General features: G+C 52.5%; 6 protein-coding genes across 7 annotated transcripts; 3 read left to right on the top strand and 3 right to left on the bottom strand.

Moving 5' to 3' along the window:
* Positions 1-184: 184 nt before the first annotated feature.
* Positions 185-1,872, bottom strand: CKM354_001054500 (CDP-diacylglycerol--glycerol-3-phosphate 3-phosphatidyltransferase; the record flags this gene model as incomplete). Its single annotated transcript, XM_044806007.1, has 3 exons — positions 185-1,432; positions 1,481-1,552; positions 1,609-1,872. 3 exons carry the CDS (start codon positions 1,870-1,872, stop codon positions 185-187), a joined length of 1,584 nt encoding a protein of 527 aa, XP_044661942.1.
* A 186-nt stretch (positions 1,873-2,058) lies between these two features.
* CKM354_001054400 (uncharacterized protein) lies at positions 2,059-2,856 on the top strand (the record flags this gene model as incomplete). The annotated part of the gene is made up of 7 exons (XM_044806006.1): positions 2,059-2,109; positions 2,163-2,183; positions 2,324-2,393; positions 2,446-2,488; positions 2,545-2,565; positions 2,617-2,754; positions 2,808-2,856. 7 exons carry the CDS (start codon positions 2,059-2,061, stop codon positions 2,854-2,856), a joined length of 393 nt encoding a protein of 130 aa, XP_044661941.1.
* A 945-nt stretch (positions 2,857-3,801) lies between these two features.
* Positions 3,802-9,021, top strand: CKM354_001054300 (uncharacterized protein; the record flags this gene model as incomplete). Its single annotated transcript, XM_044806005.1, has 1 exon — positions 3,802-9,021. One exon carries the CDS (start codon positions 3,802-3,804, stop codon positions 9,019-9,021), a length of 5,220 nt encoding a protein of 1,739 aa, XP_044661940.1.
* A 1,690-nt stretch (positions 9,022-10,711) lies between these two features.
* On the bottom strand, positions 10,712-11,280 carry CKM354_001054200 (uncharacterized protein; the record flags this gene model as incomplete). Its single annotated transcript, XM_044806004.1, has 4 exons — positions 10,712-10,848; positions 10,908-10,984; positions 11,047-11,138; positions 11,191-11,280. 4 exons carry the CDS (start codon positions 11,278-11,280, stop codon positions 10,712-10,714), a joined length of 396 nt encoding a protein of 131 aa, XP_044661939.1.
* Positions 11,281-11,528: 248 nt separating this feature from the next.
* On the top strand, positions 11,529-12,206 carry CKM354_001054100 (imidazoleglycerol-phosphate dehydratase HIS3; the record flags this gene model as incomplete). Its single annotated transcript, XM_044806003.1, has 1 exon — positions 11,529-12,206. One exon carries the CDS (start codon positions 11,529-11,531, stop codon positions 12,204-12,206), a length of 678 nt encoding a protein of 225 aa, XP_044661938.1.
* Positions 12,207-12,779: 573 nt separating this feature from the next.
* Positions 12,780-17,157, bottom strand: CKM354_001054000 (uncharacterized protein; the record flags this gene model as incomplete). Of its 2 annotated transcripts, XM_044806001.1 has the most annotated exons (4): positions 12,780-13,001; positions 13,055-16,758; positions 16,813-16,975; positions 17,032-17,157. In XM_044806001.1, the coding sequence occupies 4 exons, from the start codon at positions 17,155-17,157 to the stop codon at positions 12,780-12,782; spliced, it is 4,215 nt and encodes a 1,404-aa protein (XP_044661936.1). The 2 variants fall into 2 exon arrangements, with proteins under 2 accessions (XP_044661936.1, XP_044661937.1); XM_044806002.1 differs by having other exon boundaries at positions 13,055-16,975.
* Between the last annotated feature and the right edge of the window lie 95 nt (positions 17,158-17,252).

Raw genomic sequence — 17,252 nt, 5'->3', positions numbered from 1 at the left:
GGAGAAAGAAAAGTCTTGGCTTCTCAGGATCTCAATGCGAGCGACCTTGCGGACAAGGTTGTCTTCTTTACCAGAACCATGTCTTGGGCACGGAAGGAAGAACTTTCTCTCTGCTCCACCGCAATAAGCTATTGCACTCGGCAAAAATTAGTCGTAAACAATGCTTGTAATTGAGATGTATATTCTACAATGCTCCCCCGACTAATGTTACAATCCACATCGCTAATCGTACATGCAGCCCGACCCTACGCTCTGTCTTTGCGTAGTCGTCCTGTGTCATGGGCGTGGCATAGTCCTGGAGCCACTTCTCCTCTTCTCCCAGCCGTCGTTGAAGATCAGCGTTTCGCGTGACAATGAGCGTGTTGGCTTCCAGGTCTAGCGAGTAGCTTCTCTTCGTGTAGTTCGAGCTTCCGATCAAGCTGATGCTGGGGTTTTGTTCTTGTGGCAATGTCACCCAGATGCCCTTCGCGTGATATGTCCAGCCTCCAGGTGTGTTTACCGTGCCTCTGCGCCATTCTTTCACGGCGATCTGGTTACTGAGACCCGCTTTCGACACCGCATCTAGGAAGCGCCGACCTAGGAGACTGTATGCAGCAGGCAACATACCACTGACTCCTTTGCTGCCGTAGAAGCCATTGGCCCATGGAGAAGCTGCGACTACTGTTCCAGATGCAGGCTTAGTCTTCAGAAGCAGTTCGCGCACTTCCGGAGTCATGTTGAAGTAGCCTGCTGTGAAAGTCCATTTGGAGCCCGCGAACTCTGGGGTACCTAGGGTGCGCAGAATCCCCGTCAGAGCCGGCAACTCCGTGGATTTATCCGGCTTGAGCAGCGGTGTCAGCTGTACAAGTGGATAGACGGAAGTGTCTGTCTCCGGCTGTGTTGTCTTCACGCTTGGTGGGCTAGCTAAAGGCAACAGTACCTTGCTTGCTGCCTTGATGTAACCGTTCGGATCCTTGAGAGGCTCTGGCTGAACATTTTGTTGGGGCCATTCAGCGATAAAGCCGCTCGCCTCCTTCTTAGACGGCGATACGCGATAGCTGAGGTCGCATATAGTACGGTACAGCTCGGAGAAGTAATCCGTGATGGGCTTTGACTTAAAGACATGGTACCGGTCCTGTCGGTTTGTGAAGTAGTCATCAGAGAGATTGGCTCCGGACATGATGATCTCATCGTCAATGCCGTACAGCTTCATGTGTTGCAGGCCCCATCCTTCATTGATTCGTTTGGGCAGAACCGCTTTGCGTGCTCCAGTGAGGTTGGGTGTGTGGTACAAGCGGACCTCGACTCGGTCAGAGCCAAACTCTTCGACAAGCGAAGCGAGAAGGCTTGCACATGATGGTTTGGGCGCTTCGCGGGTACCGCGGAGATAGTCGGTCAATAGCGACACTTGTAAATCTGGATTTGATTTTAAAGCTTGTCGGATGGTGTCGATCTGCCCAAGTTAGAATAGGTCAATATCTTGAACAATTCAGTGACTGACAAACTCGTGTTCGCTTTTTCCAATGTATAAGGTAGATAGATATATGCGTCTTTTTGCATTTCTGATTTTTGTCTACTTTGTTCTTGATTAGCCCAAGTGCGCTGCAGAGTCGACCACAAATATGATACCTTCAAGGTCTCATAGAACTCTGCGGGTGATTTCAGGATTTGTATTGAATCCGCGCTGATGTCAAAACGAGGAGATAGCTTGTCCAACTCGCCAGTGAAGACTGCTAGCTGTGAAGCTGAGGACTGGGATGATAATGTTGATGCGGCTTGTCCCGAAGCTGTGCTTGCGGAGCGTTGTTGCAGAATGCCATTTCTGCTGATTTGCTTGAGCGACCGGACCTGCCTGGAGGCCCGTACACAATGGAGTACACGTCTTGTTAGCATTGGAACCTCATGCTGCAACAACTTCGATGTGGATGAAGAAGGTGAAGTTTGAATGATGTTGACACTTGCCGTACATTTTACTGGCCGCACGGACCACTTCTTTCCCTTCCTAGCGCCATTGGCAAGCATCACCACTGACCACCAACATCGCGCTGGCAGTCCTCTGAGCAGAGCAACACCGCCAACATGTCGACGATCATGCGGACCCTCCGCAATTTGCGGAGTATCGGATTGAAGGTACATGCGCTGCGCGAGGAGCGTGCCGGAGTTGTAGCTGACCAGTTTCGCAGGAGTACGGACACCAACTTCATGTACGAATGCCCCGATCCACGTTCAATCACGACACACATGCAGCGAATACTGACTCGAGTGCGATCTGGTAGTATATCGGTATGACGAGGACGAAAGCTGCGACAAAAGACGGACACTGAGGGAGACAGGTGATACCAAGCGCGGAACACTGATTGGCATTGATCGTTTCGGCAACAAGTACTTTGAGAACCTGGAGGAGGAGCTGCCTCGTATGTGACAATGGTCAGAGGTCTGTCAAGAGGGGACTGACATTGGACAAAGTGCGCACACGCTGGGTCGACTACAAGGACAGCGAATATGATCCGTAAGGCTTCACGCGCGTGGCAGGCAATATATTGAGACACTGCTGACATTGCTTAGGTCACAGATAGAGCCGGGCTGGTATGCTCACTTGCACTCAATTGCCACTGAGCACGACTGATAGAAGTTCAGGCACGCCTGGATGTCATATATGGTGGATAAGGCACCTTCAGAGGATAAGCTGCTGCAACGCCAAGTACGAGCATGGGAGCCTTCCAAGCATGTGCCAGTGCTCACCGCTTCGAGGAGCGCATTTAAGACGTACAATACGTGAGTTACCTACCTCCGGCCGGAGGTGGCGTGCACTGACAATAGATGCACAGCACGAAACCCAAGTACTCAGCATGGACACCTGTCGCAGCTTCGAGATGAGCATGCATCGGCAGCATTAGTCACAGGACCGACAAAGACCGGTATATGCTCGATATAGTCGCATACATAGTGGTGTAGCGGGCGTTCAGCAGGGTGTTGCTGTCGTGACCAGCAGTTGAGGCGGTTTCGATTGGCAGAGCAGTGGTTCCGAGCGATAGGATGCATTGACTCACAACCGTTGCGGGCATCGCACCTGTACATATGCATAGACTGGGTGACACATAATGCGCATCCCAGCCAGACGTTACCGCTTTCCCGTATGACAACGTGCGGAGAGTGGAGGGCTTGTATGCATGCGCTCTCCAGACCTGCCTAAATCACGCAAGCGGAGGATGGTCAAGCTTGTGCCCTGCGGCAATGCTCTCCTTCGACGACGGCACAGAGCTGGCTCTCGCATGCCTCGTTCAGTCGTAGTGGCCGCGCCAGTCGCAGATAAGGCCCCGGTCGCTGGCCGGGGGCTTCACCTGCCACACCGACGTTGCTCGGGGCGTGTTGCGGTGTCCGTATGTAGGCGGTGATAACAATCTCCCAACGGCGGATCGGTGCCCATGCTGCCGTTGCAGAGTGCGGTGGGTATGCTGGCTAACCGCGAACTTAGCGAAGCTTGCCTGCGCCGGAGCGGTCCCGCTAGCAGTCGTTTCGTCATGGCTTCGTTGCCGTGCTGCCATTTGCTTTCTCACTAAAACTCTTCCCGTGTTGCGCGTTCGCGAGCTCGTCGCAGCTACTACATAACATCACCCAGTAGCGTCGATCCTTTCCGTCGAGCTGTGTGTGCGCGCCTCCACTGTCGACTCATCGCGACTCACTCGCATCATCGCCTCGCTGCCTGACAATCCGTGGTCTTGCCCCGCCGCCCGCTTCCATTCCTCACAATGCCCCATTGAGTGCGCCCACCTCGATTGCCACGCGGATTTGGACTGATTACACGCCGTACTGCCCGCAGTCATGTTCGCCCGGTGTAGAGGCGCGATTTGGCACAGCGACGACTTCTCGCGGTGCTTTCAGCATGACTATCTGCAGACCTTATTGCCGTTGATCACATGCGGGATATCGGCACTGTACCTGGCATATCAAATCTTTCGAGCGACGAGAACACCGAAGCGATCGAGCAAAGGCTACAAGAAAATACCGAATGGCGGGCATCATGATGCGCGGGGGCGCGAAGAGGTGGACAGCAACAGCGATGCCACGACAGAGACCGGCAGCGACGACGAGATGCGGCGGAACGAGCAGCTGGCTCTGCAGCTGACGAAGATCCACACCAATGCCTCGGCGATTACGGTGGACCGACCAAGAGGCGAAGTATGGATCACATTCATCGAGGAGATTGCAGTGCTCGCCGAGCTGGGCGTCCAAGTTGCGGCTTTGATTCTGCAAGCATGGGGCAGGCCGAGAGGCAGGATGGCTGCATTTGCAGAAGTCGCCGTGTGGGCATATATTGCTGTACTCGCTTCTGGCCGTTTACTGTTCTCGAGCACATCAAAATGGTCGTTCCCACAGCTATGGTACCACACCGCCGTCCTTTACTGCTCTCAATGGGTTTTCTCTGTGCTCGTCTTCCGTTCAGAGATCATACATCCCGAGTCGAGGACCGCCGAGGTTCTCATGAGCACTCATTTCGCCCTCACGACCTTGCTTGCCATGATTGCACTATGCTCACGAAAAGGCAACCACGCAGTGGAGATCGAATACGAAGAGAATATCGAGCCTTCAAAGGAGCCACTCGCAAGCGTGTTCTCATTGGCCACCTTTAGCTGGGTCGACTCGATCGTGTGGACTGGGTACAAGAAGTCGTTCGAAATGAAGGATGTCTGGAACCTGATGCCAAGCGACAAGGCTGCTGTGATTCTGGCCGACTATCGACAGCTGAAGAAGACCTCGATACTAGCATGGCATCTACTCAAGTACTTCAAACGCGACCTGATCATCCAGGGTCTTTGGGCTGTAATATCTGGTATCGTCACATTCCTGCCCACTTTGCTGCTCAAAGTCATTTTGCAATACGTGGAGGAACCAACGCAAACTCCTCGAAATGCAGCTTGGCTGTACGTCATTCTGTTGTTCGTCACGGGATGCGTCAGTGCTCTGGCAAATGGCCAAGCTCTGTGGATTGGCAGGAAGATCTGTATCAGATTGAGAGCCATCATCATTGGAGAGATCTACGCTAAGGCTTTGAGAAGGCGCGCTGCAGCATCGGCCGACAAGGTTCTCGGTCAAGGGAAGCTGAAAGATGATGCCGAGAGCAAGCGAAACTTCCTTCAGAAAGCATTGAGCTTCGGACGCAAGAAGAAGCAGAAGAGCGGCCAAAATGACGAAGCCGACGCTGACAAGCCAGCGGAAGGTTCAGACGAGCAGGTCACTTCTGGAGCGATCATCAACCTCATGGCAGTCGATTCTTTCAAGGTCGCCGAGATTAGTGCTTATTTACACTTTCTCTGGGCCGAGACACCTGTGCAATTCATTCTTGCAATTGCGTTGCTCTACCTTTTCCTGGGCAATAGCAGTATCGTCGGCATTGGCATGATGGCAGCACTGCTTCCTGTCAATATGTACATCGCAAGGAAGTTCAGCACCGTGCAAGCACAAATCCTCGCAGCTACTGATGCCCGCATTCATGTCACGAACGAGGTCCTGACAAACGTTCGCATCATCAAGTATTTCGCATGGGAGCAGAGGTTCCTGGGCTCAGTCGACGAGAAACGCCAAGTCGAACTCAAGTACCTTCGCAACCGATATATCGTTTGGGCAGCCGCCGCCACCATTTGGTCTGGAGCCCCGGTAGTCATCACCTTTCTGACATTCCTGGTCTATACGGTAGTCGAGAAGAAGGACCTCATTCCATCTGTTGCATTCACCGCGCTGTCACTGTTTAGTTTGCTGCGCATGCCTCTGGATCAGCTTGCGGACATGGTTGCTCACGTGCAAGAATCCAAAGTGTCTATTGATCGTGTCGAAGAATATCTGAACGAGCCAGAGACGGAGAAATACAGTCAATTGCAAGAGGATTTCGACCACGATACTGGTGAGCCACTCATTGGCTTCCAGAAGGCGACCTTCAGCTGGGGCGGCAAAGATGCAGAAGATTTCAAAATGATTGATCTCGATCTGTTCTTCAAGGTTGGGCAGCTCAACGTTATTATTGGGCCAACTGGCTGTGGAAAAACATCTCTCCTTATGGCACTGCTCGGTGAGATGACCAAAATGAATGGTGCAGTCTATCTGCCAGGCGGTCGCAGTCGTGAGCAGTTGAAGAAGAATCCAGATACTGGCCTGACGGAAAGCGTTGCATATTGCGCTCAGCAGGCATGGCTGATGAATGGAACCATCAAGGATAACATTATCTTCAACAGCCGATTCGATCCAAGGAGATACAAGAACGTCATAGTTGCCTGTTCTTTGCAACGCGATCTCGAGATTCTTGATGGAGGCGATCAGACACTAGTCGGAGAAAAAGGCGTCACGTTATCCGGAGGGCAAAAGCAGCGCATCAGTCTTGCCCGCGCACTCTACTCAGACGCCCGTCACGTCATTCTCGATGATGTCCTCAGTGCAGTCGACTCCCACACGGCCAAATGGATCTTCGACAAGGCTCTAATGGGCCCGTTAATGTATAATCGCACGTGCATTCTGGTCACGCACAACGCAGTGCTCTGCCTCCCACACGCCGACTTCGCCATCGTGCTCGACAACGGCAGAGTAGCCTCTCAAGGAACTGCATACGATGTCATTCAGTCAGGCAAGCTTGCTGAGGACGCAAGCAAGTTCGATCTCAAACCACAATCTGCAGTTGCCTCAAAGTTGCCTTCAAGGGTTCCTTCGGACATAGGCGGCGACAGTCTTGGCGAACTCCATTCATTCGCAAACGACAGACCAGGTCATGCGAATGGGCATCTGCAGCGCACAGAGACAGACAGAACAGAGACAAACGAGACACTTCACGGCGATCCCCTCACTCATGTCATTTCGAAGGACATCCCAGGCATGAACAAGCCAGTTGATAGCAAGGGAATATTCGATGAGGAGAAGGCATCAGGTTCGGTGAAACTCTCGATCATCACCATGTATCTCAGATACATGGGTGGCTGGTTCTACTGGATGCTCGCAGCCATGTGCTTCGCATTGCAACAACTTTCCCAAGTTGCAACCAATGTCTGGATTCAAAGATGGTCAAACTCATATACCAGGCACGAATACTTGGCGCTGGGCGTTGCACACAATCATACCTACAACATTGCACACATCCGTGGTGGCATTAGTAGCTCTTCGAGCTGTCTCCGGACGGGGACTTGCGTCTGGAACATGCCGTTCACATCTCAGCCATTCACAGCTCAATCAGCATTGCAAGACATCAAGGGCATGAAAGTCATGAATGGCGACGTCAACGTGGGCTACTATCTTGCCGGCTATGCAATTTTAGGTTTGGGGTACATGGTCATTACGCTTCTCCGCGAAGGTGTGCTTTTCGGTGGTTCTCTGTCGGCCTCCAAGCGCATGCATAGGGAGCTTATGGAACGGGTCATGCACGCCAAATTCAGGTTCTTCGATGCCACGCCACTTGGTCAGATCATGAACCGCTTCTCCAAGGACATCGAAGCAGTCGACCAAGAACTTGCACCAGTGGCCGTTGGCGTGGTGCACTGCCTGTTCTCAATCATCACCATTGTTGTCCTGATCTCAGCCATCACTCCTGGTTTCCTGATTGCTGGCGTGTTCATCACCATTCTCTATTTTATGATTGGTAAAGTGTACATCAGCTCTTCTCGAGATCTCAAGCGGCTAGAATCAGTGCAGCGAAGCCCGCTGTATCAACAGTTTGGAGAGACTTTGACCGGCATGACAACAATTCGAGCGTACGGAGATGAGCGGCGCTTCATCCGCGAAAATCTGCATCGAGTGAATACTCATTCGCGACCCTTCATCTACCTCTGGGCAGCAAACAGATGGCTGGCGTTCCGCGTCGACGTTGTCGGTGCTTTAGTCTCTTTCTTCACTGGAGTTTTCGTCATTCTCAGTGTTGGACGAGTGGACGCTGGTGCTGCCGGCTTGGCTATGACATATGCTGTAACGTTTACTGAGAACGTGCTCTGGTTCGTTCGACTTTATGCAAGCAATGAACAGAACATGAATGCTATCGAGCGAGTCAAAGAGTACCTGGACGTCGACCAAGAAGCTGCACCGATTGTGCCGGAGAATCGACCTGAAGCGAACTGGCCGAGCCAGGGAGCTGTAGAATTCATCGACTACAGTACCAGATACCGCAGCGACTTCGATTTCGTCCTAAAGAATGTCACTTTCAAGATTCTGCCAGGCGAAAAGGTTGGCGTTGTTGGCAGGACTGGTGCTGGCAAGAGTTCGCTCGCGTTGGCCCTCTTCCGAGCTCTTGAAGCAGAGCAGGGCAAGATCCTGATCGACAATATTGATGTCGGCCTCATCGGTCTTCAAGACCTGCGTGAAAACATCGTCATGGTTCCTCAGGATCCCACGCTCTTCACTGGGACAGTACGCAGCAACCTGGACCCATTTGGCCTGTTCACAGACGAAGAAATCTTCGAAGCCCTCCGAGGCGTTCAACTAGTCGGAGCTGCCACAGCAAGCAACTCGGCATCGAATTCAAGGCCAGACACACCAACAAATGCCTCAGAACGCGCATCGCCTGACACGCCCACCAAGAAGCTTGCAGCGACCAGCAAGACGACAGCTGTTGCGCGGAGCCCCTCCACCCCGGACAGCCCAACAACGCTCGAGAACAAGAACATTTTCCGCAACCTCAACTCCCCCGTCGCAGAGCACGGATCCAATCTGTCTCAAGGTCAGCGGCAACTTCTCTGTCTGGCGAGAGCGTTGCTCAAGGCACCCAAAGTCCTGCTCATGGACGAGGCCACGGCTTCTATAGACTACGCAACCGATTCGAAGATTCAAGAGACGATCCGAGAGATTAAGAACACGACGATCACTATCGCGCACAGGCTGCAAACTATCATTGACTACGACAAGGTGCTGGTGCTTGATCAAGGTCGGGTGATTGAGTATGGTGACCCATACGACCTCATCAGCACGGATAAGGGCATTTTCCGAGGCATGTGTGAGATGACTGGTGATTTTGACATCCTGCACAAGGATGCCAAGAAGGCGCATGATGCGAGAAAGCTGGTCGATGACAGCTAGCCGCCACGAGTATGAGTGAGAGACTTGAATGTGAAGCATACATGATGGCTATATGATCTCGCACGGCATGAGGAGCATCGATACATCGGGCGGCGAGCATGCGTCTCTTTTTGTATTTCTTGTTCTGTGTTTTCCATTTCGGAGCCACTTGTGTGGCCTTGGGGAGGAAGCCGTCTTTGCTTCGAGATAGAAGCGAGAGGCTACTGCTTTCCAGGACGTGTGCTAGAAAAAGCGTTGTACTGTTAACGGACATGGAGCATGGGAGGTTTGCGTTGTCAATTGATCGATTTTCCTTTTTCTGTTCGGCTGTAGCTGTAAATACTTGTCCATACGTGCATAGAGAGTAATTGATCGCAATTGACCAGATCGCTGTAATGCTCGCTCGTCCTCTACCTCTAAAATGTGTTGATGTATGCTGGCCGTGGCTGTATGTCCAATGTGGCTGACTGATTACGTAAGGTGTGTCCAATGCGCCATTCCGAAGCTCGACCTCACATCTGAGCGACCGCGACCGCGCAACGAATGTAGTTCTCTCCCCACTCTCTCGCACACACCACCGCACACCATGGTCATAAACCCGACATACCTCGCGCAGCGGACGCGCTCATGTACGACACGACCGACCTCGAGATCCCCTACAGCGAACCGAGACTAACCTGCACAACAGCAAAGAGCTGGAGCGATGCGAAGACGAGGGTTCTCGCGAGTTACCGGGACTGGTTGAGGGCGGTACGTGGAATGTATTGCAATGGGCACTGGGAGGACTCTGCAGCCTGGGGACAGGGCGCTGGTGTCAGGAGGACGAGGAGAGTTCTTGCTAATGGAAGCTGCTTCAGGCCCCGGAAGTCCAAACCATGTACTCGCTCAACATGCCCGTCTCCTCGATTCGCACAAAAGTCCGGCAGGAATTCGAGCGGCATCGATATGTTAGTCAGTTAAAGACGGTGGATGTGCTGTTGATGAATAGTCATCAGGAGTTTCAGGTGAGTTCTATGATGAGAGCAGAAGAGAAAGCGGGATTGAGGGACGCGATGGGATAGCTCAGCGAAGCGAGAGAGGAAGGACATAAGAAACTGCTACGAAACGCATTGGTGCTGAACGACGGGGCCGTTTTGCTGACTCTGTGTTCGCTGCAGGAAACGCTGAACTTCTGGAAACAACTCACGCACGTGCTGAAGTATTTCCGAGCGGAGGAGGATCCTCAGGCGAGACTGCCCAAGAACTTCATTCAAGGCTTCATTGAGGTGAGTACCGTCCGCCATAGCACGCGGGGCAAAGACTAACGACATATGACAGGGCCGCAACTGAGTGTGGAGCACGGATCGTTACGAAAGAGCTCGCAGCATGTTGTATATATCATACCCGTATCAAGGCTGCTTCTACCCAACTGACTTACGCCGTGTCCTCTCTTGCCAAAACGGCAAGCATTTCCTCCCTGACTGTCGCACTCGTGCCTGCTTTGCACGATTCACTCGTCGCAGCGATTTGCTTGTTCGATTCATCGCTGGGTTTCTCCGAGTCGGCCTGGGAGGTTGGTCGCATCCATGGTAGCATAGACTGCTTCTCAAACATCGGCCATTCCATCTTCAAGCCAACCTCGGCTCCGCTCTGCTATTCATGCGCTTCTTCTTCTCGGATGACTTGCGTGGCTGATCTGATCAGCCTCCTTCCCTTTCCACGTGCTCACTCATCATTTGTCGTGCACGCCATCAGGGTTTTGGGCCATGTAATCATCGCGCGCAGTAGTGAATTTCTCCTCAACAACATCGCACATGTCCGCAAGGTCCTGGAGACCTTTCTTGAGAACTTCAAAAACGCTGACGTTATCTGGGCGTGTAAATGTTAGCGGTCTCGCTCATCGCAGTGACGACGCACAATCAGCCTACCCCATGTTTGTATTCGCAGGTTCATGACGGCTTCTGAAGGGTGTGGTATTGAATATCCGACGAACTCGACATCAGGACTTTGAGCGTTTTTGTTAGAATCTGGCTTGATGCGATGGTTCTTGGCATAGGTTCGGCTCACTTCTTGGAGATCATGTATCGGAGCGCATTGCCTAGAGTGTGATCTTCTTTCTCGAATGCGAATGATGCAGCCGTATCGGTGGATCCGCGAAGCTGCGACCAGTCAGCTATGTTCACTTTCCACAAAATCGCGGTTAAGGCATACCAGAGTCAGTCGCTGCTTGCCGACCACAATTTCTTCGCCATTAATCTCGGCGCCTGCGCTCGCATCGGCCATTTCTTCGTCGTGTGACATCTTGAGCTTCGTGAGACTTGCGAGCTCTGTGAGAAGGTATCGATAAGCCCTGGTGAAGAAATGTCGAAGAGGCAGGCACGGATTTAAGGTTTTACCGGCGACTGCAGGGTCTGGCCAATGCTTGTGCTTCAAAGTAAGAGCGATCCGACGTCACAACAACTTTTGTAGAATCTCTGCTACATACCCTCACCTCTTCCTCAGATTGAACAAATTCTACCGACTACCCATAATCAAGAAAACCGCCCATCATGTCCTCCGAGAAGCTCATCCGCTCCGCGACCATTGCCCGCGACACCAACGAAACCAAAATCCAACTAGCCCTCAACCTCGACGGCGGCGCCCTCCCCGAGCTCGAAAACATCGCCAACGGCACCACAGATGGCCACGCCACTCAAGCCTCCAAATCCCAAACTATCTCCGTCTCCACCGGCATCGGCTTCCTCGACCACATGCTCCACGCCCTTGCCAAACACGCCGGCTGGTCCCTCCGCCTCAAAACCGTCGGAGACCTCCACATCGACGACCACCACACAGCCGAAGACACCTGCATCGCATTGGGCCAAGCCTTCAAACAAGCCCTAGGCACAATCACAGGCCTGGCACGCTTTGGATCAGCCTACGCACCCCTCGACGAAGCTCTCTCCCGCGCGGTCGTAGATCTCTCGAATCGTCCATACTCAGTCATTGATCTTGGAACCAAGCGAGAAAAGATTGGAGATCTCAGCTGTGAGATGCTACCGCATTGTTTGGAGAGTTTTGCGTTGCACGCAGGGATTACGATGCATGTGGATTGTCTGCGAGGGAACAATGATCATCATCGTGCTGAATCGGCGTTCAAGGCTTTGGCTGTTGCGTTGAGGTTTGCGACGACACCTGTTGCTGGAAGGGAAGGAGAAGTTCCGAGCACGAAGGGAGTGCTTTATTGAGATGCATGAATGCGTTTCTATGAACATGATGAAAAGTGTCGATGACGGAAAAGAGCTCATATTTGCAACACATGAACTTGAGATCTTCGGAGGTAGTGTATGGAGAACGACAGATGCACATGTATAGAAAAGAGACCCAAGATACCCACGAAAACATATTGCGCTGAGTGTAAGCATGATGAGTCTAATGACATCGAGCCGAGACCTCAAATCCAACCACTTGAAGGCTTGATTATGAGACTGGAGTGTAAACGTAGTGAATACTGTTCCTTGACAGCGTTACTTGTTTCTCCTAGGAGACGCAGCATAAAGTACATAAGCTGAAGTAATGTAGAAGCACTGAAACCACCCTATGCCGGGCGTCTACTACAACTCTGCCACTCGTCTCATCAAAAGAGCTCGCTTCTTTCTCCTCTCTGCGTGAAATGAAACTCGCTTCCCGCCAATGCATGACGTGGATACCATGCAGGTGAGCTCCTTGCGGATGATCTTGTCATACCAATCTCAATTCCTTCGACGCCGGTATCGTGCAAACAAATCCCATCCTTGTCGCCATCAACAGTCGTAGAGCCTCTATTCGTCGTCACTCTGAGCCACGCTTTCTGTGCCGCCCCGCGATGAGTTGCCGTTAGCTCTCGCGCCGTTCAGCTTCAGTTTGATGCCTGACTTGGCTGGCTGCGGTGTACTGACACCCGACATAGGCCTGGTCGACCCGCCATCTGCGCTATCGCCATCAAAGTCTTGCCATTGTGGGAAATTGGCAGTTTCTTCGCGAAGCTTTTCGAGACACGCACGCTGGGCGCAGGTCAGTAAAATTCTTCAAATCTGCAGGGACTGGAATGACTTACCTCAATCGTGTGTGCGTCAGCAAACAATATGCTAGCATCATCGTTGTATTGCCGACAGTTGTTGCACAGCAATGCTATGTCTGCTCTGAACTGCCGCACGCTCTGATACTGCTTCTTGTTGATCTTGTTCTCGATTTGCTTCATGCAGATGGGGTTCTTAATCAGTTGGTAGTAGTCTGGATAATCATGCTTCGGCGGTAATTCGAGGAAGGGGTCAATGATCCCGCGCGGAGGTACGTTCGGGTCAGACGATTCCTCTTCGAGATCTTGTAACGAGTCGTGCACGTTGTCGAGGATCTGCTGGAGTGATTCACGATCTTCCTTTGATAGCGTCTCTGTGATCTTCTGGTTTCGACCACGCTTCTTCGGTGGCTCGGGCAAGCCATCCATGGAGGCCTCATCCGCCTTTCGCTTTTCCGGCCGAGACTTCGTTCGGGAGCGCTTCTTGGGGGCCGGCGACTCGTCCTCACTATCCATGCCAGGTGGAGGGGTATCAACGCCTTCGCCGTCGCGTAGTCGTGAATCCTTCTTTGCTGATCGGTTGGCAATACGCTTTTGCTTCCGCGCAATAGCGTCTTCGATCGTGTCGTCGTCTGCGTCCACGGCTTCGAGCCATTGTTCTTCGGTGAGCCCATCATCGTACTTCACCTTGGCACGCTCACGAGTCCCTCTACCATAGTTGACTTCAATCTCTTCTACCACGGGATTGTCATCATTCATGTAGATGTCCGGAAGCTCACTCTCGCCGAGCAAGCGAGGTAACTTCTTGTCGCCGGGGCCATAGCGATCGCTCTTGGCTCGCTCCCGATCAATCTCCTGGAAAATGGCCAGCTCGTGCTCGTGTCGAATCATGATGTCGTTGAGGTCATCATCGTCCATCTCGTCGCCCTCCATTTGATCCACGGCCTCTGCGGACTCCAGCATGACACGCAACATCTCGTCACGTTCCTCGTTGGTGGACTTGTTGTCGAATTTACCAGCCTGAATGACCTTGCCATCCATATCAAGCTTGTATTGGGCGCGCTCCAGGATCTTCTCTTCGACCGAGTTGCTAGTAATCAGACGAAGAATACGCACTTCATTCTTTTGACCAATACGATGAGCACGATCCTGTGCTTGCAAATCCTGGTGAGGGTTCCAATCAGAGTCGTAAATGATGACCGTGTCGGCGGTTTGCAAGTTGAGACCAAGACCTCCGGCACGAGTGGATAGCAAGAAGCAGAAGTATTCAGAGTCGGGTGCGTTGAACAATCTGAGCAGTTCGGATCGGTCGTCGGCTTTTGTGGATCCATCCAATCGCAGGTATTTGATGCCTCGGAATCGCAAGAAGTCCTCCATAATGTTCATAATTTGTGTCATCTGGAAGAACAGCAAGACTCTGTGTCCTGTCGCTTGAAACTTGGGCAGGATGCGGTCCAGCAGTTCAAATTTACCCGCCGTACGCCAGATCAGGTCGTTCGTGAGTTTGTTTGGATTCATTTGATCCTCCACCTCCTCGAACACGAAGGGATGGTTACACAGCTTTCGCAACTGCATGAGCATATTGCTCAAACCGCGCATGCCAGTCTTCTTGCCATCAGCGCCAATAACGTTGATGCGATTGTGTTGCATGAGCTGCTTGTACAGCTTGGCCTGGAGTGCGGAAAGATTGCATTTGATGACACGTTCTTGCTTGTCGGGAAGATCCTTTTCGACGTCCTTCTTCAGACGACGCAGGAGGAAAGGTCGGAGCACCTTGTGAAGACGACGAATGACAAGAAGTGACTCTTCTTCTGTCAGCTCCATCTTATCGCCACCGCCTGTGTTGGCAAAAGGCGTATTGAACCACTCATCGAACGACTTCGCGGACTTGAAGATATTTGGCAGTACGAAGTTCAGCATAGCCCACAATTCGGTAAGGTTGTTTTGCAAAGGAGTACCAGTGAGAATGATGCGGTATCGGGTGTGGTAGTACTGAGAGATGGTGCTGCTCAGTTTCGACTGAGCGTTCTTCATTCGGTGACCTTCGTCGACAATCATGTGCAGCCACTTGATCTTGCTCAAGATCGGACGATCCTTGATGATAAATTCGTAGGTGGTAAGAAGAACCTGGAAGTTCCCATAGCGGATCTGGTTTTGGAAGACCTTTCGCTGAGTCGGATTTCCCTTGTATACAATGCGGGTGACACTTGGAGCCCATCGGTCGAATTCGTTGGTCCAGTTCGTCAGTGTACTCAGCGGCACGATGACGAGATACGGGCCTTGTTGACGCTTCTTCTCGATCAGGTACGTGATCAAAGAAATTGTCTGAATCGTCTTTCCGAGACCCATCTCGTCTGCCAAAATACCATTGAGGTTGTTGTTGTACAGCGATATCATCCATTGCAAACCCTTCAGCTGGTATTCCTTCAAGGTACCACCAACCAAATTGGACGATTGCGCATGGACTTCTTCCTTGATGCGATGAGCAATCTCGTAGTAATCCGTCTTCGGCTTAGTCTCGTCTTCGCTGTCGACTTCGTCGTTTTCTTCGACTTCGTCTTGGACATCGTGACCCATTCTCCGCTGTTGTTCCTTGACAGATGCCGCGAGCTGATTCAAGAATCCGTCCGTCTGTTTGAGCAAGTGTGAAATACGCGAATCCTTGGCTTGTCCCAACAGCTTGAGGTAGGTCTCTTCGTCGTTGGCCTTCAAGGCTTGCAGACGTTGCTTCGCCGTTCGCTCGATACGCTTCTGCTCTTCCTTTTCGATGTTGGCATGTGTCGAGATCATCATGCGTCCCAACTTCTGCACGCGGAGCTTGTGAGCCTGAGCGCCGTTTCTGATGTCTTCGGCATGTTGCATGATCGATCGAATGTACTCATTGTGCTTCTTCTTCTCCTTGTTCTCGGCAGCATCGCGTTGCTGCTTCTCGAGCTTCTCGGTGACGCGGGCCTCTCTCAGGCTTTGCTTCTTCACCCGACGGTACATGGATCGATTGGCAGTCATCGACAGATTGTCGGAAAGCATCATCTCCCTCCCAACTTTTTGTCGCATCTCGCGCTGCTTTGGTAGCAAGTTGAGCATTTTGTACTCGATCATCGCTCGCAACTTGAGATGGGCATTGTCTTCTGGTACATCTGACTTGCTTGGGTCCCAGCCGCCAATGTTCGCGGATAGCTTGCTCAGCTCATTCTTCCGTGTCAGCACTCGGTTGTAGACGATGTTTTCTCGTTCCTCCCGCACGCGTTCTGGATCGATCCCGAGTGGCATTATGCTGGGGATCATCGGTCGATAGGGTCGATGGGCGTGATCGGCATAGCTAATGCGCTTGAGCATCAGGCCGTGAGGGTCTGTGAAGGTTTCGAAGCGATGTCGGGTTGTCAGATCTGTGCTCGGTCCTGCTGAGCCATTTGAGGCATCCTCCAGCGTCTTGCCTGCGGCAGCTACATTCTCGGTGAGGCTCGGACTCCGTTGCGTCTGTCGTGAAGCGAATATGCGCTCTGCTATAGCAGGCGGAATGGCCTGATTCTTCTGCAACGCGCCAAATGCTTGCATCTGGAATCGAAGGAGTTCGACCTGCTTCTTGTTCAGGTTCTCCTTGCCAGCATCCATCTGCCCAGGCTGTGGGGTTGAAGATGGACCGGTGGGCGTTTGCTGTGTTGCCTGGGCATTGAGCTGCGATGTCCCATTGACGGCTGGTTGCTGACTTGTCTGCGCCTGCGCGTCTGGCTGCCCAGCCATACCTGCGGGAGCACCGTTTGCCTGCATCTGCATGGACGCGCCATTTTGCTGCATACCACTCTGCTGCTGCTGTCGCATTTGCGCCATCTGCGCAGCCTTCATTTGCTGCATGCGCTTCACCTGCTCCGTCCGCTGCTGCACCTGCGATAACACGGTGCGCATCTTCTGCATCTGTGGGTCGGAATCCGGCACACCTTGTCTCCTCTTGCTTTGGTACTCCTGTTGTCATATCAGTATCCTTCCATGCACGAGTCTACAGCCATATTGTCGCGTACCTGGAACATGGCCTTCACCTGGTCGCCGGTCATCCCAGGCGGCAGGACCTGGTTGACGACAGCATTGCCCTGCGTCTGCTGCTGCTGCTGTTGCGGCATGCCTTGGTTGGGCTGTACCGCAGCCATGATGGGCGATGGAGGACGCGATATCGCCCCGGCAGTGGTATCCTCACGGCGCAAGCGTCCAGCTGAAGACGCGCGTGTCCCGTCCACCAATGAGA

The sequence above is a fragment of the Cercospora kikuchii genome, assembly GCF_019650295.1.
Source record: "Cercospora kikuchii DNA, contig_00007, whole genome shotgun sequence".
NCBI classification, from domain to species: domain Eukaryota; kingdom Fungi; phylum Ascomycota; class Dothideomycetes; order Mycosphaerellales; family Mycosphaerellaceae; genus Cercospora; species Cercospora kikuchii.
Note: the sequence above shows the minus strand (reverse complement) of the source record. Positions and strands in the feature narration are given on the sequence as shown.